The sequence below is a fragment of the Oncorhynchus keta genome, chromosome 33 (genome assembly GCF_023373465.1).
Source record: "Oncorhynchus keta strain PuntledgeMale-10-30-2019 chromosome 33, Oket_V2, whole genome shotgun sequence".
NCBI classification, from domain to species: domain Eukaryota; kingdom Metazoa; phylum Chordata; class Actinopteri; order Salmoniformes; family Salmonidae; genus Oncorhynchus; species Oncorhynchus keta.
This window is the reverse complement of record NC_068453.1, coordinates 3354015-3381679: the sequence shown is the minus strand read 5'-3', so window position 1 is coordinate 3381679 and position 27665 is coordinate 3354015. Positions and strand designations below refer to the sequence as shown.

General features: G+C 42.4%; 1 protein-coding gene across 1 annotated transcript in view; it reads right to left on the bottom strand.

Annotated features, from left to right (window-relative positions):
- The window catches only part of slc13a2 (solute carrier family 13 member 2), a 56446-nt gene extending 29127 nt beyond the window's left edge, over nt 1-27319 (bottom strand). Inside the window, exons 1-6 of the mRNA XM_052491700.1 lie at nt 26941-27319; nt 14730-14858; nt 14301-14437; nt 12411-12664; nt 11837-12017; nt 9551-9673 (exon numbers count right to left, since the gene is read on the bottom strand). Of these exons, the coding sequence (XP_052347660.1) occupies nt 9551-9673; nt 11837-12017; nt 12411-12664; nt 14301-14437; nt 14730-14858; nt 26941-27039 (923 nt within the window). The 5' untranslated portion in view covers nt 27040-27319. The remainder of the gene's footprint in view (nt 1-9550; nt 9674-11836; nt 12018-12410; nt 12665-14300; nt 14438-14729; nt 14859-26940) is intronic.
- Between the last annotated feature and the right edge of the window lie 346 nt (nt 27320-27665).

Here is a 27665-nt window from a genome sequence, read left to right as displayed (position 1 = left end):
ATTGTATAGTGTACGTTAGATTCTTCAAGAATCAGTGGACTTAATTTATATCCACACATTGATGTAGCAACTGCTGATTGGCCTTTTAATGTCTACATTTGTTTTGACATGTTTATTCTCTTACAGATACCTTCATGCAGGGCTACCCAACCCTCTTCCTGGAGATCTACTGTCCTGTTGGTTTTCAGTCCAACCCTAATTTAGCATATCTGATTCAGCTAGTTAAGGTCTTGTTGAGCAGCTAATTAGCAGAATCAGGTGTGTTAAATTAGGGTTGAACTGAAAACCCACAGGAAATTAGATCTTCAGGAAGAGGGTTGGGCAGCCCTGCCTTAATGCATACTTTTAAATGCTATTATGTGAGCTAAACATAACAAAAAAAGGAATACAATTTATAAAACATTTTCATTCAAGTATAAAAAAAAAAGTTTGAATGTTTACTGCCCCAACTACAACAAGAAAAACACTTAAATACATTACAAAACTGTAGAATTCCATTCGTTTTTCTGGGGAGTGCCAACATGGCCAACTTATGGCTTCAAAGCCTCTTATTGGCCAATACATAGCATCAGCATTCCAAGGTTGATACAGCAGGTCTATAAATATTTGGACATTGACCAAGTTATTATTATTTTAGGTGTCTACCACAGCATATTGAAATAATGAATATGAGCTGAAAGTGCATACTTTAGGGATAGGGGGCAGCATTTTCACTCTGGATGAATTGCGTGCCCATAGTGAACTGCCTCCTACTCTGTCCCAGATGCTAATATATGCATATTATTATTACTATTGGATAGAAAACACTCTGACGTTTCTAAAACTGTTTGAATTATGTCTGTGAGTATAACAGAACTCATAGGGCAGGCAAACATCCAAACAGGAAGTGGAAATTCTGGGGCTGGTTGATTTTCAACTCATCGCCTATTCACATCCAAATAAGATATGGATCGGTTCGCACTTCCTATGCCTTCCACTAGATGTCAACAGTCAGTAGAACGTGGAATGAAGCCTCTAGTGTGATGTGTGACCGGATGGCAGCTATTTGAGTCACTGGTCTGGCAGAATGCCAGTTCCTGGTTACGCACAGTACTTATTATATCGCCTTGCGTTCCATAACTCTGTAGACAAAAACGAATGCTCCGGTTGGAACGTTATAGGATATATATGATAATAACATCCTGAAGATTGATTCTCTACTTAGTTTGACCAGTTTATTCGACCTGGAATATAACTTTTTAAATTTTTCGTCCGAGTTCGCCTGGACCAGCGCCAGCTTTTGGACATGTGAACTAAAAGTGCTAGCAAAAGTAGCTAATTGGACATTATGGAACAAAACAACGATTTATTGCAGAACTAGGATTCCTTGCACTGCATTCTGATGAAAGATCATCAAAGGTAAGGGAATATTTATGATGTAATTTCGTATTTCTGTTGACTCCAACATGGCGGAGAAATATATTTACGTCTGAGCGCCGTCTCAGATTATTGCATGGTAATAATGCTTTTTTCGTAACGCGTATCTTTAATTATATGTAAATATAAGTGTATCTTTAATTATATGTAAAACATGTATCTTTCGTCAAAGTTTATGATGAGTATTTCTGTTATTTGACACAGCTCTCTGTAATTACTCTGGATATTTTGGAGGCATTTCTGAACATGGCGCCAATGTAAACCGAGATTTGTGGATAGAAATATGCATATTATCGAACAAAACATAAATGTATTGTGTAACATGATGTCATATGAGTGTCGTCTGATGAAGATTATCAAAGGTTAGTGATTAATTTTATCTCTAATTCTGCTTTTGTGACTGTCTTTGGCTGGGAAAAATGGCTGTGTGTTTTTGGGGATTTGGTGGTGATCTAACATAAATATATGTTGTGTTTTCGCTGTAAAACATTTAAAAAATCGGACACGATGGGTAGATTAACAAGATGTTTGTCTTTCATTTGCTGTATTGGACTTGTTAATGTGTGAAAGTTAAATATTTCAAAAGAATATTTTTGAATTTCCCGCGCTGCCTTTTCAGCGGAATGCTGGGGGAGGGGGTTCTGTTAGCGGAACCTGTGTCCTAGTGTCCTAATTTGAGGGTATTTACATCCAAATCGGGTGAACGCTGTAGGAATTACACCCCTTTTATATGTGCTCTCCCCCTTTTTAAGGGACCAAAAGTAATTGGACAATTGGCTGCTCAGCTGTTCCATGGCCAGGTTTGTGTTATTCCCTCATTAGTTTACATTTACATTACAATAGTTTACATTTACAAGTAAGCAGATGAAACGTCTAGAGTTGATTTCAAGTGTGACATTTGCATTTGGAATCTGTTGCTGTTAACCCTCAGTATGAAGTCCGAAGAGATGTCACTGCCAGTGAAGCAAGCCATCATTAGGCTGAAAAATCTAAACAAACCCAACAGAAAGATAGCAAAAACATTAGGTTTGGCCAAATCAACTATTTGCTCCATTCTTAAAATTAAAAAAAACTCACTGATGAGCTCAGGAACACCAAAAGGCCAGGAAGACCACAGAAAACAGCTGTGCTGAATGACAGGAGAATTCTTTCCCAGATGAAGAAAAAACCTTCACAACAGTTGGCCAGATCAATAACACCCTCCAGGAGGTAGGTATACCTGTGTCAAAGTCAACAATCAAGAGAAGACGTCACCAGAGTAAATGCAGAGGGTTTCCCAGAAGATGTAAACCATTGGTAAGCCTCAAAAAAAGGAAGACCAGATTATCATTTGCCCAAAAACACGTAAAAAAGCCTGTACAGTACTGGAACAATATCCTATGGACAGATGAGTCAAACATCAACTTGTACCAGAATGATGGGAAGAGAAGAGTATGGAGAAGGGAAGGAACTGCTCATGATCCAAAGCATACCACCTCATCTGTGAAGCATGGTGGAGGTAGTGTTATGGCGTGGACATGTATGGCTGCCAATGGGACTGGTTCCCTTGTATTTATTGATGATGTGACTGCTGACAAAAGCAGCAGGATTTATTCTGAGGTGTTTAGGGCTATATTATCTGCTCAGATTCAGCTAAATGCTTCAAAACCTATTGGATAGCGCTACAGAGTGTAGATGGACAATTACCCAAAGCATACTGCGAAAGCAACCCAATACTTTTTTAAGGCAAAGAAGTGTAATGTTCTACAATGGCCAAGTCAATCACCTGACCTGAATCCAATTGAGCATGCATTTCACTTGCTGAAGGCAAAACGGAAGGCATAGCATCCACCAGGGGAGAAAGCAAGCATCTGGTGATGTCTATGGATTCCAGACTTCAGGCAGTCATTGACTGCAAAGGGTTTGCAACCAAGTATTCAAACTCACAATTTAATTTCCGATTACGTTTATCCAATTACTTTTGAGCCCCTACAATTGGGCGGCTGTGTTTAAAAATAGTTTTAATTCCTACACGGTTCATATAATAAGTTTGACAAAACCCTTATATTAAAGACGAAAGTCTACACTTCAAGCGCATCTTGATTGTTTCCTTTCAAATCCATTGTAGTGGCGTACAAAGCAGAAATTATGCAAATTGTGTCACTGTCCAAATACTAGTTTCGCACAGTGATTACGCATGTCAGCCTTGAAGGAAAAAGACGCCCCTGCAGTGGATAGTAGACGTGTTTTTCTTACTTACTGATCTGAAGTTTTTTTGTACATAATATCACCACCATCATATCCTGTGACCGAAAACAGCTTCATGACATCAGAACAGCAGTCACTAACCTCAATGTGGATTAACATTTCTACTCCAACTAGTTGACAGCTCTGGATGTTCTGCTTACACTGGACCAGACCATAATTCCCGGGAATCGAAAGAGGAAGTGTCGGCGAAAGAGGCAGGCGAGGCAGCATCCTGCTGATACTATGCCGGTGAGCAAATAGACCATTGTCCTCTGTTCTATTACCGAACGTGCAGCAAATGATGGATGAGCTCCGTTCGAGACTATCCTATCAACAGGTCATGAAAACTGTACATTTCTATGTTTCTGAGTTGTGGTCGAATGAGGACATCAATAATGTACTGTACATCTTTCTGATTTTTCCATGCATGGTCAAGACCGGACGGCAGACTCGGTTAAGACAAAGTGAGGCAGGGTGTTTCTCTATTTTAACAACAGCTGGTTTTTGCTGACCTGAGTTAGAATACTGAGTTAGAGTACCTCATGATAAGCTGCAGACCATACTATTTACCAAGAGATTGTTCATCTATATTTTTTTGTCGCTGACTATTTACCACCACAAACCGATGCTTGCAACACTCAACGAGCTGTATAGGACTATAAGCAAACCAGAAAATGTACATTCAGAGGCAGTGTTTTGTCATGGCCAGTGATTTTAATGCAGGGAAACTGAGATCATTTTTATACCAGCATGTCACCTGTGCAACTCGAGATGACAAAACTCTAGATACATTTTACTCCACACACACACACAAACACATGCAAGGCCCTCCCTTTGGCAAATCAGACCACAAATCTATCCTCCTGCTCACAAGCAAAAACTCAAACAGGAAGTACTAGTGATGTGCACAATATGGAAGTGGTCTGATGAAGCAGATGCTAAGCTACAGGATTGTTTCGCTAGCACAGAATGGAATATGTTCCGGGATTAATCTGACAACATTCAGGAGTTTACCACATCAGTCATCGGCTTCATTATTAAGTGCATCGATGACAGTGACCATACATATCCCAACCAGAAGCCATGATTTACAGGCAACATCCACATTGAGCTAAAGGCTAGAGCTACCTCCCGCTTTCAAGGAGCAGGACACCAATCCAGATGCTTATAAGAAATCTCGCTACGACCTCCGACAAGCCATCAAACAGGCAAAGCTTCTATTACGGCTCTGATGCTCGACAGATGTGGCAGGGCTTGCAAACTATCACGGAATACAAAGGGAAACACAGTCGTGAGCTGCCCAGCGACACGAGCCTACCAGACCAGCTAAATGCTTTCTATGCTCACTTTGAGGCAAGCAGCACTGGACCATGCATGATAACTGTTCCAGGCGACTGTGTGATCTCGCTCTCTGTATCCGATGTGAGTATCTTTAAACAGGTAAAATTTACAAGGACACAGGGCCAGATGGAATACCAGGACGCATACTCAGAGCATCTTTACTGATATTACAACCTATCCCTGACCTGGTCTATAATAGTAACTTGTTCGAAGCAGTCCACCATAGTACCTATGCCCAAGAACACCAAGGTAACCTGCCTAAATTACTATCGCCCTGTAGCACTCACATCATCACATCAATGCTATGAAAAGCTGGACCCATTCCAATTCGCATACCGCCCTAACAGATCCACAGATAATTCAATCTCTATCCCAGTTCACACTACCCTCACCCAACTGGAAAAAAGGAATACCTGTGTAAGAATGCTGTTCATTGACTACAGCTCAGCATTCAACACCCTTGTCCCCTCCAAGCCCTTCCAAGCAAAGGGCCCTGGAACTGTAAACCTCTCTCTGCCACTAGATCCTGTACTTCCTGACGGCTGCCCCCAGGCGGTGAGCGTAGGTAACGACATATCTGCCACACTGACCATCAACATGTGGGCCACTCAAGGGTGTGTCCTTAATCCCCACCTATACTCCACAACTGCATGGCCGCGCATGACTCCATCCCCATAATCAAGTTTCTGACAACATGTCGGTGGTAGGAGTGACCAGTGATTATGATGAGGCAGCCTATAGGGAGGAGGTCAACCTCTCCCCAAGGTAAGCAAGTTACAGCGTGGCTGCTCTAACTGTGGTGAGTTCATTATGAAATCTGAAAAATAGTAATTGTTCTCCACCCAGTGTTTTTCTACATAGAGAGTCATCCATCCACCATCTAAAGAACCCTCCACCGACAGGTGCTGCAGTCCCAGGAAATCTGGAGACAGAGCTCTGAGAGGCTACACCAAAAACGAACACTCAGACGGGCTGGTGCATAGCAAGGAACAGTCGGCGACCTGCCACTAACAACCGACCCAGACATCACCCACCCCTCTGCGCTTCTCTCTCACATTCACATTCAACGAGAGACAGACATTAACACAGTTGTGCGAGGGCTGGTGTGGGCATCTGCGGCCACGGAGGGAGCATCTAAGTCCCCAGCGGAGCCAGGAAATGTTTGTTCCCTTGGACTGTTGGCGTGCAGCAGTGAAAACTCATTTGAATATGCTGGGTACTCGCGTTCTATCAAATATATAATCTGCAACATGTTCGTTGTTGTCACAAGGAAAGGTCTGATGGATACCTTCATTTGTGAAAAATGTATAGAACTTAATAACGCTAAAGAAAGGACTATTTGACCAGGCGCCTTGAACTGAATAAGGATGCTTTGAGACTATCGGTATCTTTAAATGATTCCTATTAAAACACCCAAGAGGATCATAATGGGACCTTCCTGGACTGTGATCTATTTCCACCACTGCAACCCTTTACTAGCTTGGACCAGAAAATGGTTGCTCATAATTTGACTCCAGGTGAGTGAAAAATAAATGCGTATCTAAACCAGAAAGAAGGAGAATAATCGTTCTCGGCATACCTGCTTTCTTCCCCCGCATCCAGACTTAAAACTTTCAAATCGCTTTGAGCCCTTGTACCAGCTGTCTTCTGCCGGGGGCTTGGGTGTTCCCTCCATGGCTGTGGATGCCCCTCCAGCTACCTCTTCATGTCCTAGTCAATCAACAGCCTGGGCACAGCCTGGACCAAGGTGGCCCCTTTTGGCCCCGCAATAAGCCTGTTACCAACCCTTAGTAAATTTTTAGTAAACTGTTATAACACACAAAAATGTGTGTTATAACAGGATCCCAAACTATTTTACAGTAATCAAATTGACAACAGACTTTCAGCAAGCTTATAGGGAAGGAAATTCAACAAGCACAGCACTTACACAAATTACTGATGATTGGCTGAGAGAAATTGGTGATATAAGATTGTGGGGGCTGTTTTGTTTGACTTCAGTGCGGCTTTTGACATTATAGATCATAGTCCGTTGCCGGATAAATGTATGTGTTATGGCTTTACACCCCCTGCTATATTGTGGATAAAGAGTTACCTGTCTGACACAACACAGAAGGTGTTCTTTAATGGAAGCCTTTCCAACAAAATCCAGGTAGAATCAGGAATTCCCCAGGGCAGCTGTCTAGGCCATTTGATTTTTTCAATCTTTACTAACAACATGCCACTGGCTTTGTGGAAAGCCAGTGTGTCCATGCATGCGCATGACTCAACACTATACACGTCAGCTACCACAGTGACTGAAATGACAGTAACTCTTAACAAAGAGCTGCAGTTAGTTTCAGAATGGGTGGAAAGGAATAAGTTAATCCTAAATACCTCAACTAAATCTTGAAATTAATAATGTTGAAATTGAGCAAGTTGAGGAGACTAAACTGCTTGGAGTAACCCTGGAATATAAACCGTCTTGGTCAAAACAATCTGTCTATAATAAAGCGCTTCTCTAGATTCTTAAGAGCACTATCAGCAAGGCAGGTCCTACAGGCCCTAGTTTTGTCGCACCTGGACTACTGTTCAGTCTTGTGGTCAGGTGCCACAAAGAGGGACTTTGCAATTGGCTCAGAACAGGGCAGCACGGCTGGCCCTTGGACGTACACAGAGAGCTAACATTAATCATATGCATGTCAATCTCTCCTGGCTCAAAATTTACTTCATCACTACTTGTATTTGTGAGAGGTATTGCCATGTTGAATACACCGAGCTGTCTGTTTGAACTACTGGCACACAGCTCAGATAACCATGCATACCCAAAAGACATGCCACCAGAGGTCTCTTTACAGTCCCCAAGTCCAGAACAGACTATGGGAGGTGCACAGTACTACATAGCCATGACTACATGGAACTCTATTCCACATCAAGTAACTCATGCCAGCAGTAAAATTAGATAATAAAACAATATAAATATACGCCTTATGGAACAACACAAGCATAGACACATGCACACTATAACATATGCACTATACACACATTTACACATGGATTTTGTCTAATAGATACGTGGTAGTAGAGTAGAGGACTGAGGGCACACAGTTAATATGTTGTGAAATCGGTTATGAATGTATTGTAACGTTTTTAAAATGTATAACTGCCTTAATTTTGCTGGACACCCGGAAGAGTAGCTGCTGCCTTTGCAGCAACTAATGGGGATCCATAATACATTCAAATACAAATACAAAAGGAGCTGATCATGGACTACAGGAACCGTATGAGCGAGCACGGCCATGTGAATGATGCTGTAGTAGAGTATGTCGAGATGTTCAATTTTCTTGATGTCCACAACACCTTAGTGTTAACATTAACATTTTCCACACACACCCACACAGTTGTGAAGAGGGCACAACAGCACATCTTCCCCCTCAGGAGGCTTAAATATTTGCCATGGGCCCTCAGATCCTCAAAAAGTTATACAGCTGTACCATTGAGAGCATCTTGATTGGCTGCATAACCGATAGGTACGGCAACTGCATGTCATCCGACCGTAAGGCACTACAGAGGGTAGTGGGTACGGCCCAGTACATCACTGGGCCCGAGCTCCCTGCCATCCAGGACCTCCATACCATGCGGTGTCAGAGGAAGGCCCATTTTTTTTGGGGGGGGGAGACTTTTTCAAAGACTCCAGCCATAGATGGCAAGCGGTACCGCTGCACACACTCTGTAACCAACAGGACCCCGAACAGCTTCTACCCCCAAGCCATAAGACTGCTAAACAAGACTGATAAATAGCTAATCAAAATGGCTAACTGGACTATCTGCATTGACCATTTTTTGCAATAACTCTTTCACTGACTCTGTACACACACACTGGACTCTACCCATACACTAACACATACTTACACTGACACCCCCACACACACACACACACACACACACACACACACACACACACACACACACACACACACACACACACACACACACACACACACACACACACACACACACACACACACACACACACACACACACACACACACACACACACACACACACCTTTACACTCCTGCTACTGCTGCTACTGTCTATTTCCATCGAGTTGCCTAGTCACTTTACCCCCTACCTGTATGTTAGTACATGTAGCTACCTAAATTACCTCGTACCCCCTGCACATCGATCGGTACTGGTACTCTCTGTATATAGCCATGTTTTACTTATTATTTTACTTATTATTAATCTGGTTTGAATGTTGTACAGGGATGACATGTGAAGTGAGCCTTGTGAATGTCGCCCAGTGAGGACACATGATGTGAGCATTGTGAATGTCACGCGTTCAAAACAACTGGGAACTCGGAACTGGGAAAATGGAAATCTCCAACTTCTGACTTTTTGACATTTTTATTGAACCTTTTTTTAAAACTAGGCAAGTCAGTAAGTAACAAATTCGGCGTGTTTAAACTACTGGGAACTTGAGTTCTGACTGGGAAAAATCGATTTGAACGGTTCTGAGCTGAAGATCACTGATTTGACCTCCCATTTCTCTGTTGTTCCCAGTTGTTTTGAATGCAGCATTACTTACTTGAAGCCCATGTACATGAACTGCAGCCAGAGCCAGGACAGGATAAGCATGATGATCATGTTGGGAAAGGCAAAGCCAAACCATGACGCAAAGTTGATCACATCGCCATTACCTGGGAAGATCCTATAGGGAGGAGGAGAGGGGGAGAAGGAGGAGAAAGGAGAGGGGAGAAGGGGGAGAAAGGAGAGAGAGAGGAGAAGGGAGAAGGGGGATAAAGGAGAGAGAGAGGAGAGGGGAGAAGGGGGAGAAAGGAGAGAGAGAGGAGAGGGGAGAAGGGGCAGAAAGGAGAGAGAGAGGAGAGGGGAGAAGGGGGAGAAAGGAGAGAGAGAGGAGAGAGGAGAGGGGAGAAAGGAGAGAGAGAGGAGAGGGGAGAAGGGGGAGAAAGGAGAGAGAGAGGAGAGGGGAGAAGGGGGAGAAAGGAGAGAGAGAGAGGAGAGGGGAGAAGGGGGAGAAAGGAGAGAGGAGAAGGGGGAGTCAGGAGAGAGAGAGGAGAGGGGAGAAGGATGGGGAGGAGATTTAGATATGGCCCGATTTTTATCTTCATCAAGACTGTATGAACATTACGGTCATGTACTCAATGTCATATTTATGGAGTGTGCGAGCATGAATGCATGCAGTCTATTCTTGTTCTGAGAAATGAAGACTATTCCATCCGAGAAATTGCCAAGAAAGTGAAGATCTTATACAACTCTGTGTACTACTCCCTTCACAGAACAGCGCAAAATGGCTCTAACTAGAATAGAAAGAGGTGTGGGAGGTCCTGGAGCACAACTGAGCAAGAGGACAAGTACATTCGGGTCTAGTTTGAGAAACAGATGCCTCACAAGTCCTCAACTGGCAGCTTGATATGGGCAGATATGCATTCTCATTAATCTAACTGCACTGTCCAGTATACAGTAGCTATTACAGTGAAATAATACCATGGTTTTGTTTGAGGAAAGTGCACAGTTGTGAACGTGAAAATGTATTAATTAACCAATTAGGCACATTTGGGCATTCTTGATAGAACATTTTGAACAGAAATGCAATGGTTCATTGAACAGTCTAAAACGTCGCACATACACTGCTGCCATCTAGTGGACAAAATCGAAACTGTGCCTAACCTGGAATGGTACATTATGGCCTTTCTCTTGCATTTCAAAGATGATGGGCCAATTTTTTTTTATAAATGCATGTTTTTCTTTGTATTATCTTTTACCATATCTAATGTGTTATATTCTCCTACATGAATTTAATTTCACTTTTCCACAAACTTTAAAGTGTTTCCTTTCAAATGGTATCAAGAATATGCATTTCCTTGCTTCAGATCCTGAGCTACAGGCAGTTAGATTTGGGAATGTCATTTTTGGCAAAAATTGAAAACAAGAGCATGATCCTTAAGAGGTTTTAATTAACACCATAGTACCCAACAAAGTCGTCATTAGGCTCGAGACCCTTGGTCTCGACCCCGCCGTGTGCAACTGGGTCATGGACTTCCTGACGGGCCGCCCCCAGGTGGTGAGGGTAGGTAACAACATCTCCACCCCGCTGATCCTCAACACCGGGGCCCCACAAGTGTGGATTCTCAGCCCTCTCCTGTACTCCCTGTTCACCCATGACTGCGTGGCCATGCATACCTCCAACTCAATCATCAAGTTTGCAGACGACACTACAGTGGTAGGCTTGATTACCAACAACGACGAGACGGCCTACAGGGAGGAGGTGAGGGCCCTCGGAGTGTGGTGTTATAACCTCACACTCAATGTCAACAAAACAAAGGAGATGATCGTGGACTTCAGGAAACACCAGAGGGAGCACCCCCCTATCCACATTGACGGGACAGTAGTGGAGAAGGTGGAAAGTTTTAAGTTCAATGGCGTACACATCACGGACAAACTGAGGCACTGGTCCACCCAATGTATCACTAGCCACTTTAAACAATGCCACTTTACGTGTATATAATGTTTACATACCCTACGTTACTCATCTCATATTTATATACTGTACTCTATACCATCTACTGTATCTTGCCTATGCCGTTTGGCCATCGCTCATTCATATATCTTTAGGTACATATTCTTATTAATTTCTTTACAGTTGTGTGTAAAAGGTAGTTGTTGTGAAATTGTTAGATTACTTGTTAGATATTACTGCATGGTCTAACTAGAAGCACAAGCATTTCGCTTCACTCGCATTAACATCTTCTAGCCATGTGTATGTGACAAATAACATTTGATTTGATTTGGGAAGGGTTCTGAATACTTTCTGAATGCACTGTATGTGTGTGCCTGTGTGTGTGTAACTTACTCATCCATCTGTCCCTTGAGGATGAGGTTGGGTGTGGTGCCAGTGAGGGTGGCTGTGCCTCCGATACTGGCAGAGTAGCACACACTCAGACTCATCCCTTTAGTCAAGAGCTGGTACTTCAACTCTCTCTCTTTTCTTCTCCTCTCCAGAGGTGAGTCCGCATCCCTCTCCTCATCCTTGTCTGGAGGGAGGGAAGATGAGGAAGGACAGAGAGGGAGAGGAGGGGTAGAGAGAGAAAGAGGAATGTGGTTAGCGGGCTAGGAGGGGAAAAGGGCTAGGTTTGAGAGTTAGTCAGGAATAGGGTCACATTAAACGAGACATGTTCCTGTCATTCCCTGTTCTCCATTCATTCACACACACCTGTCTCAGGAGAATCATTAACACTGTATTCAGGGTACTCTTTTCAACTTATTTAAACATATTGAAAACATATTGAAAATGGTTCTAGGAACCAAATCAGGCAATAATGGGTTGTTCTTTATGACATCACTTTTAAGTTTTTAAGAAAGAACCATAAAACTCCCCTTAAAACAGATTACATTCAGGAAAGAAAGTACTGTATCTTTACACTTACTCATATAATCCTGCTGAATCTTGACCAGGTCCTGTTTGGTGTTGATCTCTTCTTCTTGGGGTGCTTTGGTGTCCAGTTCAAAGGCCTGGTTGTCTTTCCCTTCAACCTGCAGCTCCCGCTCATCCTGCCTGGCCTCTGTGGCACACAGCTGTCCTAGCACAGCCTGGGCGATGGGCACCATCATGGCTGTGGTGGCTGTGTTACTGATCCACATGGAAAGGAAGGCTGTCACACCCATGAACCCCGACATCAGCCTGGAGAGAGTGAGATGGGGATGGTGATTGCATTCAAACGTTACTTTTTGTATTGCATGTCATTTCTATCTGTATTGTTTTTTTTTATACCTAAGATAGACCTACTTCTAACATTGTTCTTATTGTTTAATGTGATACAGTAGCTAATGTTGCTAACTCTGACTGTATTTTGGAGGACGATAGCTAATGTTGCTAACTGTCACTGCATTTTACAGTACAGTACCTAATGTTGCCAAATCTGACTGTTTTTTGTAGAACTGTAGCTAATATTGCTAACTGACCGTAATTTGTAGAACAGTCGCTAACGTTACTTACTCTGACTGCATTTTGTATTACGGTAGCTCTTGTTGCTAAATCCGACAGATTTTTGTAGAATAGTAGCTAATATTGCTAAATCTGACTGTATTTTGTAGAATAGAAGCTAATATTTCTAAATTTGACTGTATTTTGTAGAACGATAGGTAATGTTTCTAACTCTGACTGTACAGTATACTGACTGTAAATGCTACTGTATTACAGTGGCTACTAGCAAACTTAGTATACTTACAGTGCCGGCCATATCCCCACTACCAGTAGTAAGGTAGCTAATGTTTCTAACTCTGACAGTATTTTGCCGGACGGTAGCTAATATTGTTAACTTTGACTGTATTTTGTAGAACAGTCGCTAATGTTGCTAACTCTGACTGTATTTTGTAGCTAATATGGCCAATTCTGATTTATATTTTGTTGTACGTTACCTAATGTTGCTATCTCTGACTGTATACGAAGGTAGCTAATATTCCTAACTATGGCTGTATTTTGTAGTACGTAGCAAATGTTGCTAACTCTGACTATTGTTGTATTATGGTAGCTTTTGTTGCTAACTCTTACTGTATTTTGTAGAACGGTAGCTAATATTGCTCACTGACTGTATTTTGTAGAATGGTAGCTAATATTGCTAACTCTGACTGTAATTTGTAGAGCGGTAGCTATCGTTACTAAATCTGACTGTATTTTAGTTCATTAGAACATGCATTGAAGATGTCGTTCCCATAGCAACGATTTAAAACATTCCCAAACCAGAAATCGTGGATTGAAGGCAGCATTCGTGTGAAACTGAAAGCGTGAACCACTGCTTTTAACCAGGTCGGTGACCGGAAACATGACCGAATACAAACAGTATAGCTATTCCCTCCGCAAGGCAATCAAACAAGCTAAGCGTCAGTATAGAGACAAAGTAGAGTTGCAATTCAACGGCTCAGACACAAGAGGTATGTGGCAGGGTCTACAGTCAATCACGGATTAGAAAAAGAAAACCAGCCCCGTCACGGATCAGGATGTATTGCTCCCAGGCAGACTAAATTACTTTTTTGCCCGCTTTGAGGACAAAACAGTGCCACTGACACGGCCCGCAACCAAAACATGCGGACTCTCCTTCACTGCAGCCAAGGTGAGTAAAACATTTAAACGTGTTAACCCTCGCAAGGCTGCAGGCCCAGACGGCATCCCCAGCCGCGCCCTCAGAGCATGCGCAGACCAGCTGGCTGATGTGTTTACGGACATATTCAATCAATCCTTATCCCAGTCTGCTGATCCCACATGCTGACTGTAAATGCAACTGTATTACAGTGGCTACTAGCTAACTTAGTCTACTTACAGTGCCGGTCGTACCCCCACCACTAGTAGTACTCGGAGGGCGATGCGTTTGTGAAGATTCCAGTTCTCAACAGCGATGGCCACCAACAGACCACCGATGAACAGCATGTTAGAGTCTTTTAGGTACTGGACACACACCTGGAAAAGGTAACATGCACGCACACGCATGCACGCACACACACACGCACACGCACACGCACACACACACACACACACACACACACACACACACACACACACACACACACACACACACACACACACACACACACACACACACACACACACACACACACACACACACACACACACACACACACACACACACACACACACACACACAGGTCAAGACCTAGTCAGCCCGCTGACTAAAGCGTAGACATCAGGTTTCAGTAATTTGTTTTGATTTGTTTGTGTAATGTTTGCGTACTTCTCCAGACTCCATGATGCCCATCATAGGGAAGAGGACAACAGGCAGTAGGGCAGTCACAGCCAGGGGCATACACTCTGTACACCAGTACAGTGCCATCAGGATGATAGCATAGCCACACTTAGCCTCCTGTACACAGACACAAATGGAGAGAAAGAGAGAGAGAGTGAGAGGAATAGGGGGGTTAGAATACAAACTTGAAACAGAATATGGCCAGTTTCATTACACGTTGAACAACAGTAGCAACTGCCTAGCTCTCCATTAGACCAGAAAGGGATTGATTTTCACTTGTGGGTTCTGGGATTGCTAAACTGACTGAATTAGAAAATGTATAGCACTACTACTGTTTCTCTGTATTAAGTCTCTCTCTTAAACATACATGCACATATTCTTAAACACACACACACACACACACACACACACACACACACACACACACACACACACACACACACACACACACACACACACACACACACACACACACACACACACACACACACACACACACACACAACAGAGAAATAGTAAATAGCTGTAACCTTTGATCATAAAAACGAACAGTTATCCATGCGCTTGTCTTTTATGACACCCTTTATGGGCCTGAGGGAGAAATACAAACTCATGGAGATTATTTAACCTCCCTGGCTGAAAACTTTCCATTCCAACAAATTGGTTTAGAACAGATAACCTTTTACAACAAACCAGGAGAGAGTTACAGTAGAAAGGAAACGGTGTGAAAGGTAATCATAGTAGTAGCTAGCTAGTTGACCTAAGGTCAGGAATTCAGCTTTGAACTGAGCTTTCCATTATCCCTTGGTCTACCATGTAGCCTTGGGTTTGGGTTCTCTCTCTCTCACACACACACACACGCACGCACGCACGCACGCACGCACGCACGCACGCACACGCACAGTACCATGGTCACCTCAGAGAGTCCAATGAGCCAACATATCCATTACAATTTCATCATGTTATTGCTGTCAGCTGTACTCTTGTACAATTCCATTGACTGTGCTGTTCAGTTTCAGGTTGTGTCAGTGTGCCACCGACAAAATGTGTATGGGCAGAATGCAATATACTGTATGTATTATGTATGTGGTGGTACAACATGTGTATGACATGGGCAATGTCCACTGTATGTATTGAGTATTTGTTGAGTGTGAACAGTGCAGATCTGGGTTCAAATACTATTTAGGCTATTTCAATTACTTTCAAATACATTTTGACATAATCTTTCTTGAAAATACAAGTAGATGAATATGATTGATTGATATGATTTATTTAAGTCTCTGAAAATCTACCGGTGCCCAGCCACATGGGCTTACAAGACACTACGAAACACAATACCATTTTCCTTGTACTGAAAGCCAAATAACATTTGACAAATTATACACATATACAATAATTATGTACAGCTACCATCTAGCCACATTACACAAATAGTACATTTCTCCTCCTCCTCCTCCTTCTCCAGGCATTGTGAACAAACTGAGCAAACTAAACATAATTGCAAGCCTCCTACTGAAGAGTTGATCTATCTCCAGCTATTCATTTGGTCTCGCAATCCAGGGTTTTAATCAAGCCCTGCCCTGCTTAACTCTGATATTTGTCACTGACTACTACCTGAGAATGATTATTGAGAGATCTCTTAATACCTAAATATATTCACTGTTGTTTTCGAAGTCAATCCAACATTTTGGTTTAAAAGAACAAATTAAATGTAACCATACTTCATTAGTCACACGGTGATTTTTCGGAAAGTATTCAGACCCCTTGACCCTTTTTCACAACTTGCGTTACAGTCTTATTCTAAAATGGATTAAATGAATTAAAAATCATCAGCAATCTACAAACAATACCCCATAATGACAAAGCGAAAACGTGTTTTTTAAAACAGAAATACCGTATTTACATAAGTATTCAGACCCTTTGCTGTGAGACTCGAAATTGAGCTCAGGTGCATCCTGTTGCCATTGATCATCCTTGAGATGTTTATACAACTTGATTTGAGTCCACTTGATTGGACAGGATTAGCAAAGGCACACTCCTGTCCATATAAGGTCCCACAGTTGATAGTGCATGTCAGAGCAAAAATCAACACATGAATTGGAATTGGAATTGTCTGTAGAGCTCCGAGACAGGATTGTGTCTAGGCACGGATCTGGGGAAGGGTACCAAAAAATATCTGCAGCATTGAAGGTCCCCAAGAACACAGTGGCCTCCGACATTCTTAAATGGAAAAAGTTTGGAACCATCAAGACTCTTCCTAGAGCTGGCCACCTGGCCAAACTGAGCAATCGTGGGGAGAAGGGCCTTGGTCAGGCAGATGATCAGGAACCCGTTGGTCACTCTGAAAGAGCTCCTGAGTTCCTCTGAGGAGATTAACCTTCCAGAAAGACAACCATCTCTGCAGCACTCCACCAATCAGGCCTTTATGGTAGAGTGGACAGACGGAAGCCAGTCCTCAGTAAAACGGCACATGGCAACCCGCTTGGAGTTTGCCAAAAGGCACCTAAAGATTCTCAGATGAAACCAAGATTGCACTCTTTAGCCTGAATGCCAACTTTCACGTCTGGAGGAAACCAGGCACTATCCCTACGGTGAAGCATGGTGGTGACAGCATCATGCTGTGGGGATGTTTTTCACTGGGCAGGGACTGAGAGTCTTGTCAGGATTGAGACTGGGGCGAATGTTCACCTTCCAACAGGACTTGAATCTGATTGAACAGCTCTGAAAATACCTGAAAATAGCTGTGCAGCAATGCTCCCCAGCCAACCAGATAGAGCTTGAGAGAATCTGCACTGAGGAATGTAAGAAACTCTCCAAATACAGGTGTGCCAAGCCTGTAGCGTCATACCCAAGAAGACTCGATGGTCTAATTGCTGCTAAAGGGTCTGAGTAAAGGGTAATAAGTAATAAGTAATAAGTATAAGTAATACTTATGTATGAATACTTTCCGAAGGCACTGCATATCATCAATGATATTATTTAAGCCTATATATCATTTGAAAAGTCACCAACAGCTTTTGCTTCAATTCAACCCAGGGTTTAACAAAAAAATGCACAATCAACTCAGCAGAAAAATAAAAATACCTTTTTCAGGACTCTGTCTTTCAAAGATAATTAGTAAAAATCCAAATAACTTCATAGACCTTCATTGTAAAGGGTTTTTAACACTGTTTCCCATGCTGGTTCAATGAAACATAAACAATTAATGAACATGCACCTGTGGAATGATTGTTAACATCTTACAGACGGTGGGCAACTAAGGTCACAGTTATGAAAACTTAGGACACTAACGAGGCCTTTCTACTGACTCTGAAAAACACCAAAAGAAAGATGCCCAGGATCCCTGCTCATCTGTGTGAACGTGCCTTGGGCATGCTGCAAGGGGGCATGAGGACAGCAGATGTGGTCATGGCAATAAATTGCAATGTCCGTACTGTGAGACGTCTAAGACAGCTCGACAGGGAGACAGGACAGACAGCTGATCATCCTCGCAGTGGCAGACCACGTATAACAACACCTGCACAGGATCGGTACATCCAAACATCACACCTGCAGGACAGGTACAGGATGGCAACAACAACTGCCCGAGTTACACCTGGAAGGCACAAGCCCTCCATCAGTGCTCAGACTGTCCGCAATAGGCTGAGAGAGGCTGGACTGAGGGCTTGTAGGCCTGTTGTAAGGCAGGTCCTCATCAGACATAGGCGGCAACAACGTCACCTATGGGCACAAACCCACCGTCGCTGGACCAGACACGACTGGCAAAAAGTGCTCTTCACTGACGAGTCACGGTTTTGTCTCACCAGGGGTGATGGTCGGATTCGCGTTTATCGTCGAAGGAATGAGCATTACACCAAGTCCTGTATTCTGGAGCGGGATCGATTTTGGAGGAGACTAAAATTAAATAAAACCTTAAATGTACTTTACATAAGGTTTGATGTGATTATTGGTTGAGATGGAGTCGTAAATCCAACGTATCAATTCTTAATTTGTAGAAAAACTGAAATTGAAGCCAGACTAAGTCACCTGTACAAAATATACGTCTCCTTCAAATGTTTATATTTGGTTGAGTTGACTATCAAACACAATTCATAATTTTTATATATTACTTTTGTAATACAGTAAATAGCCAAAAGTTAATCTTACAAACTAATATAACAGTATTTATTTAACCTTAAAATGAGTAACGGCCACATTGAGGGTAGCCTATATTAACTATGAATATAAATATATTTTTATGTAATCATGGAGCGTTTGCATGTTCAAGATAACATGCAAAGATCGCAGGTCGGTGGAGATCTTCACAATTGCTGTAATAATTTGTGCAGGATCTCGAACAGCATTGATCACTTGCACCATGTACTTTTAATGTAATCTCAACTGGATACCATGTCATTTGGTTTTGCTATTAGATGAAGCACAGTGATAAAACATCACGCTTTTGTATGAATCAAAAATATCTGACATTGTATTCCCATTTTAACTTTCTTTTGCTTTTAAATGGTTGAAGGTGCAGTAATAACACATCTAGATGACCACTAAACCAAAAATCAGACATTGTTATTCCATTGTAATTTGCTTGGGGTTTTAGATGGTTGAAAGCATAGTGATAACACATCGGGAAGTCAACAATTCTGGCTGTCTTTTTGAGTGAGTGAATAAAGGTTGAAATCTCATTGATCAATGTCTCAGCCAAATTTGACCCACATTGAAATGCCGTGGTATGTGTGCCCAGTGGGAGTGTACATTCTAAGTTGAAGTTTAAACCGAATATCAGCTTCCCATTTCTCCTTGTGGATTAGAAAAAGTTTATCCTTGATTTGGGTTACATCACATGATCTGTTCCTGAATATTTATACTGAAAATCAGTTTCACAAAAAATAGATAACAATTCTCTAGTCCACGGATTGTTGTTATGAGTAAGGTCCCAGTCTAACTCTTTTTTTGTGATTCTGTGTTCTGGCAGATTTATCCGTCTGCGCCATAGACATACCATGTCACCTTTTTGCCTAACCACACATGGTTCCCAACCCATATCTCCACAGATGGCCAGGTTTGGAGTCAGTTCGCGCCCTACAAGAAAGCAGCGGATTTCTCTGTTTTGAACATTGTTACAATTAGTACGCAAGTTGGATCCCCATACCCCAGCAGAATAGTCCATCACTGGAAAAACAAAAGGTTTATGCATCTGAGAATAAGCACACAGTAGAAACACAATATTGTGTATTTAGAAATACACTAGCAAATTATTGGCAAATTATTGGCATGTATTTGCAAATATTAATGTTTAAATACTCCCATGCATTTGAACCCGTGTCTGTTTGGTATTTCAAATATTGTATTTGGAAATAAGTATTTGAAAATAGTTCAAAAGAGTATAGTAAATTATTTGAAAATACTTAAAAATACTTCCAATAGAAGTAGTTCAGGGATTCTTGAAAGTCTGGAAAATGTATTTTTATAGGTGAAAAAAGTATGTTGTTATTTGAGCTTACCTTTAGGGGGAATTCTTTGAAGGTGAAAGATTTGCTTTTAATATTTTCAATATTATTCATATCCATGTAAGCTCCATGCCCAGAAATGCCCATGTCCAGAGTAAAGGATCCCAATTTCAAGCGCTCCCCCAAAATGATTTTACTGTTTTAAAAACTGTGATTCCTGAAAAATGTGTCTAGAGATTTGGTCAACTCAGTCAAATTTGTCTACAATCCTAAATGAATCAGGAATTAGCAGTATTCGTGGGCAGGACCCCTTATTCATGTCCTCATTAGTGCAACACGACCTCATGGTCTGTAAAGTTATCTTTTTTTTGATTGATTTAAACAAACAATATTGAAATTATTATAAATGGTCAACTCCATCTCCCTGATAGATTAAGATAGGATGTACACTTTTTTGTTTATTTTAATTAGGTTTTAGAATCATAAAGCAATGAAGGGAGCGTGTGTGTGTGTGTGTGTGAGAGAGAGAGAGAGAGAGAGAGAGAGAGAGAGAGAGAGAGAGAGAGAGAGAGAGAGAGAGAGAGAGAGAGAGAGAGAGAGAGAGAGAGAGAGAGAGAGAGAGAGACACAGCTGCATGTGAGCTCTCACATTTTTTTTATAAGAAGATAGATTTAGAGGTAAACTTGCATTTTTCGGGTAGGCACATATACAGGATGCTACCCTCCACAGCTTAACCTTTAGTCCGCTTTCAAAACTCCAAACCTAAAACCAAATTTTTGGACAAAAATTACCTTTATGTAACGATTCTCGTTGATGGAAGAAGGAGTAGACCAAAACGCAGTGTGGTACGTGTTCATGATGCTTTTAATAAACTGAACACTGAACACAAAACATAGAATACCCACCGCAACTCACGCCCTGACCAAACTAAAATAGAGACATAAAAAAGGAACTAACGTCAGCACGTGACACTTTAAGGATTACTACTATCAAGCATTCTTTCTTCCAAGCTAACAAACAGCAGAAACCTGAGGACACCACACAACCGTTGACAGACGAGATACAACTTCTATTAGCACTGAGGTGTGAAGAGAGAGGTGTCGAAGCCGTTGAGCCCAACAAATGGCAGGAGTCTCTCACAGCCTTCCACACCCAAATCCGAAAGGCCTTTGAAGCACCCTCCCACTGTTAAAATACCATTCAGTGGCATTTTCTTCAAGAAATCTGCCTCCAGATATAAAAGCTTCTCCCAAGTGGGTGTGACACCTACTCCCTTTACCTGCTGCGCTGCTGCTTGGATTCCACCTGGTGATCTGTTCACCGTCTGCACTGTTGACTCTGAACTTACAATGGCTAGCCCCACGTCGTTCTTTTTTTCTTGTGCATTTTCCTATTTTGCTATTTTGCCTCATGACTCCTGCATGCTTTGTTGACTATGAACGTGCTTGTTTACCCAACCGTGGGATAGACTATGTTTGTTCCCACACTCGGGACTCTGACTCTATTGGTTACACAGACTTTTGGCCTCCATCCTATTCTAACCACCTCTCGCCAGCTTGATATTCATGTTACCTGATGACATTTCTGTACAATATGATTCTGTTGCCATCTAGCTCACATTCAAATGTCATAAATCAGCACTGCAGAGCTCTCCCTGTCCTTGATTGTATTACTTCTGATGATATCTAGAAATGTACATGTACACCCTGGCCCATCTACTGTTGCTTGCCCCAATTCTGACCCCAATTGTGCTCTGATATCTGCTTCACTGATTTCTGCTCTCGTAAAAGCCTGGGTTTTCTGCACGTTAACACGAGAAGCTTATTACCTAAAATTGATCAATTGAAAGCGTGGGTTCACAGTTCCAATCCAGATGTGTTGGTCATTGCTGAGACGTGGTTGAGGAAATGTTTTGAATACTGATGTTAACCTTTCTGGTTGTAACCTTTTTTAGCAAGACAGATCTTTCAAAGGTGGTGGAGTGGCAATCTTTATCAAGGATCACCTTCAGTGCTCGGTTGTCTCCACCAACTCTGTCCCCAAACAATTTGATGTGCTGGTTTTAAGCATTACCCTTTCAAATAGCTCTTTGTTGACTGTTGCTCGTCCTCCATCAGCAACCAGCCTGTACCCTACCTGCCCTAAGCTATCTCCTGGCCCCTTACACTAAGTCTGAATTTGTCCTCCTAGGTGACCTAAACTGGGACATGCTTAAAACACCTGACCAAGTCCTAAAGCAATGGGACTCCCTAAATCTTTCTCGTATTATTACCAATCTCACAAGGTATGACTCCAAACACCAGAAAAGGCTACTCTCCTCAATATTATCCTCACAAATAAACCTGATAGGTATCCGTCTGGTCTTTTCTGTAATGACCTTAGGGATCACTGTGTTACAGCCTGTGTTCGTAATGGGCGCTCAGTGAAATGACCTGTCCTGATTTGTCATACACGCTTGCAAAACAACTTTAATGGGCAAGCGTTCCTTCGTGACCTGGCCTCTGTAAATTGGTATAGAATCAGCTTGATCCCTTGTGTTGAACACACTTGGACCTTCTTTTTTTATTTTCAGTGGTACTGTTAACAAACACACCCCCATAAATAAAATGAGAAATAGAAACAGGTTCAGCCCCTGGTTCGTCCGTGATCTTGCCGATGTCACAGAAAGGCCATAAAGATCACCAAGGACAACAACCACCCGAGCCACTGCCTGTTCACCCCGCTATCATCCAGAAGGCGAGGTCAGTACAGGTGCATCAAAGCTGGGACTGAGAGACTGAAAAACAGCTTCTATCTCAAGGCCATCAGACTGTTAAACAGCCACCACTAACATTGAGTGGCTGCTGCCAACATACTGACTTAACTCCAGCCACTTTAATAATGTAAAAATGTATGAAAAAAAATGTATCACCTGCCAATTTAAACAATGCACTTCGTATAATGTTTACATACCCTACATTACTCATCTCATATGTATATACTGTACTCGATACCATCTACTGCATCTTGCCTATGCCGTTCTGTACCATCACTCCTTCATATATTTTTATGTACATATTCTTCATTCCTTTACACTTGTGTGTATAAGGTAGTTGTTGTGAAATTGTTAGGTCAGATTACTCATTGGTTATTACTGCATTGTCTTAACTAGAAGCACAAGTATTTCGCTACACTCACATTAACATCTGTTAACCATGTGTATGTGACAAATCAAATTTCATTTGATATTATTATTTGTTGCAGGTAAATGGTAACAGTTGAATATAAGATGAGAATGAGTTTTCTTCTGAATCTTGAAAAAAATCCCAAAACAATCAAAAATGGTTTTCCCTGGAGCATTATACAGCACTACAACATAAAACTAAAAGGAGATTGGAGAGATTTGGAGATTTGTATGAAATATTTGAATAATCTAATGTTTATCTAATAGAACAACCAACCAAAAACTTGTTGAACAATAAATTAAATGCCAGACTGTTGGCAGCAGCCACTCAATGTTAGTGGTGGCTGTTTATTAACAGTCTGATGGCCTTGAGATAGAAGCTGTTTTTCATTCTCTCGGTCCCTGCTTTGATGCACCTGTACTGACCTCGACTTCTGGATGATAGCGGAGTGAACAGGCAGTGGCTCGGGTGGTTGTTGTCCTTGATGATCTTTATGGCCTTCCTGTGACATCGGGTGGTCTAGGTGTCCTGATGGCAGGTAGTTTGCCCCCGGTGATGCGTTGTGCAGAACTCACTACCCTCTGGAGAGCCTTACGGTTGTGGGCGGAGCAGTTGCCGTACCAGCCCGACAGGATGCTCTCAATTGTGCATCTGTAGAAGTTTGTGAGTGCTTTTGGTGACAAGCCGAATTTCCTCAGCCTCCTGAGGTTGAAGAGGCGCTGCTGCGCCTTCTTCGCGATGCTGTCTGTGTGGGTGGACCAATTCAGTTTGTCTGTGATGTGTACGCCGAGGAGCTTAAAACTTACTACCCTCTCCACTACTGTCCCATCGATGTGGATAGGGGGGTGCTCCCTCTGCTGTTTCCTGAAGTCCACAATCATCTCCTTAGTTTTGTTGACGTTGAGTGTGAGGTTATTTTCCTGACACCACACTCCAAGGGCCCTCACCTCCTCCCTGTAGGCCGTCTCGTTGTTGTTGGTAATCAAGCCTACCACTGTAGTGTCGTCCGCAAACTTGATGATTGAGTTGGAGGCGTGCGTGGCCACGCAGTCGTGGGTGAACAGGGAGTACAGGAGAGGGCTCAGAACGCACCCTTGTGGGGCCCCAGTGTTGAGGATCAGCGGGGTGGAGATGTTGTTACCTACCCTCACCACCTGGGGGCGGCCCGTCAGGAAGTCCAGTACCCAGTTGCACAGGGCGGGGTCGAGACCCAGGGTCTCGAGCTTGATGACGAGTTTGGAGGGTACTATGGTGTTAAATGCTGAGCTGTAGTCGATGAACAGCATTCTCACATAGGTATTCCTCTTGTCCAGATGGGTTAGGACAGTGTGCATTGTGGTTGAGATTGCGTCATCTGTGGACCTATTTGGGTGGTAAGCAAATTGAAGTGGGTCTAGGGTGTCAGGTAGGGTGGAGGTGATATGGTCATTGACTAACTAGTCTCTCAAAGCACTTCATGATGACGGTGAGTGCTACAGGGCGGTAGTCGTTTAGCTCAGTTACCTATGTTTGAAATGTTGTTAATATTAAGAAATATATTTTTGAAAAAAGTAGAGATGGTTCTGTATTAAAGAATCCCTGAGTTGATTCCGGACACATTATTTGAAAATTCTCAAACACAGAGAAAATACGTATTTCAAATACAAATAATCAAATACACATGCATTTGAATCCAGGTCTGGAAGAGTGTATATTTAAGCAATAAGGACGAAGGACGTGTGGTATATGGCAATATACCGTGGCTAAGGGCTGTTTTTATGCATGGATTTTCCTCTGTATATTGACCATATACCACAACCCCCCGAGGTGCCTTACTGTTATTATAAACTGGCTACCAACATACTTAGAACAATAAACAAGTCATGTTGCATCATACCCATGGTATATTGTCTGATAAAACTGGCTTTCAGCCAAAGAGCATCCAGGATAATTTGACAATTTCCATGAACAATAAAGCATATCCCATCTTATTGCCTTATTATCCCCTTATCTATCCACATGTAACCGCCTAATAGGACATGCTTTGTGTTCAGTAGGCATGAAGAAAGAGAAAACAGTTTGAAACAGATGAGATATGTTACTAAATGTCCTGAATCTGACCAATAATAACACTCATTTGATTTAATTGTTCTGTTTCAAAATCTTTCAACATGTTTTTCAATCTTGTGCATACTGAGCATGCGATCACAGTTTTATTTGTTTATGTTTGATTCTCTTCCAGGCAAACTAGCATGGTGAGGAATATTTGGTAGACCCTAGATGTCACACCTTGACCATAGAGAGCCTTTTTATTCTCTATTTTTAGTTAGGTCGGGGTATGACTACGGTGAGTAATCTAGGTTGTTTTAATTCTATGTTGGCCTGGTATGGTTCCCAATCAGAGGCAGCTGTTTATCGTTGTCTCGGATTGGGGATCATATTTAGGCAGCCATTTCCCCACTGTGTTTGTGGGATCTTGTTTCTGTGTAGTTGCCTGTGAGCACTCCATAGCTTCACGTATCGTTTGCTTTTTTTTATATTGTTTTGTGCGTTTCAAGAATAAAAAGATGTGGAACCCATATCACACTGCGCCTCGGTCCGAATGTTATTTAATGTATATCTACTAGTATCTGCTGTTATCTAATAATGAACCTTGGTATTTTGGAGCCTCGCTCCTCACAGTGTTTTGCACTTGATGACATCAACATGTTCCCTCCTCAGAACTGCTGGCTCATTCTGATTTAGGACCTCTTTCTCTTCATTCTGGACACCAATCAATATCCCTCTAACCAGGCAAGTTCCTCTGTGTTCACATCACTAAGGATTTCACATGGTCCACACACAAATGCACCATTGAGAGGATTTAAAACTTCTTATGGCTGGGGGTGGTATTTCACGTTCGGATGAAAAGCGTGCCCAGAGTAAACTGCTTGCTACTCAGGCCCAGAAACCAAGATATGCATATTAGTAGTAGATTTGGATGGAAAACACTCTGAAGTTTCTAACATTGTTTGAATGATGTCTGTGAGTATAACAGAACTCATATGGCAGGTGAAAACCTGAGAAAAATCCTTGTAGTTTTGTAGGCTTGTAGTTTTTCAAGTCATTGCCTATCCAATATACAGTGTAAAATTTGGTCCGATTGCACTTCCTAAGGATTCCACTAGATGTCAACAGTCTTTAAAATTTTGTTTCATGCTTTGACTGTGAAGGGGGAGCGAATAAGAGCTGTTTGTATCAGGGGTCTGGCTGAAAGCCATTAGTTTAGTCACGTGCGCGGCCTTGAGCACGAGCTCTGTTCCTTCTCATTTCTAAAGACAAAGGAATTGTCCGGTTGAAACATTATTGACGATTTATGATAAAAAGTAAGTAAGTAAGTAAGTATAGTAAGTATTTCACTGTTAGTCCACACCTGTTGATTACGAGGCATGTGACAAATAACACTCGATTTGAAAATACTTTTTAATAAGAATGTAAATGCTAGCAACACACACACACACACACACACACACACACACACACACACACACACACACACACACACACACACACACACACACACACACACACACACACACACACAACACACACACACACACACACACACACACTTACTGGTGTGGGGATGAGCAGAGGCAGAGGCAGGAGGAGAAGTGGGGTGAGGAGGATAATGAGGTAGTTCCTATGGCTCCACATCCAGCTACACCCAACCATGGCTCTCCAACAGACAGGTAACCCAGAGACAGAAACACACCTGGACCACAGGTGACCTAGCGTTAACTTACTACTAACCTACAGGTAATACGAAAAACTGTTTGGTCAGGTATACACCTGGGCACCAGATAGCTCAACCTTCAGGGTACCAAAATGTAAACCGGAAAGCAGTGAACAGAAAGGTACATCTGCACTCCTGGCTGAGCTCCAGGTCGAATACAGGTAAGCCTCAGGTTAGCTACTGGTAAGGTAGTGGGAAAGGTGTGCTCCAGGCTGACAGCGTAGCAGGAAATGTGCCTAATAAGACTGTCATTTACTGTTTATATCACAGAGAAAGTATTAAACATTAACTCAACCACAAGGGAGGGTGATCATAGAGAGTGAGGGAGAGAGATAGGAAAAGGAGAAAGAGGGAGGGAAGGGTAACGGATAGGAGAAGTGAGGGAGGGAGGGAGGGAGGGAGGGAGGGAGGGAGGGAGGGAGGGAGGGAGGGAGGGAGGGAGGGAGGGAGGGGGAGGGAGGGAGGGAGGGAGGGAGGGAGGGAGGGAGGGAGGGAGGGAGGGAGGGAGGGAGAAAGAAAGAGAGAGTGATCACCAAACTATAGAGGATTGATTTACCAGACAATA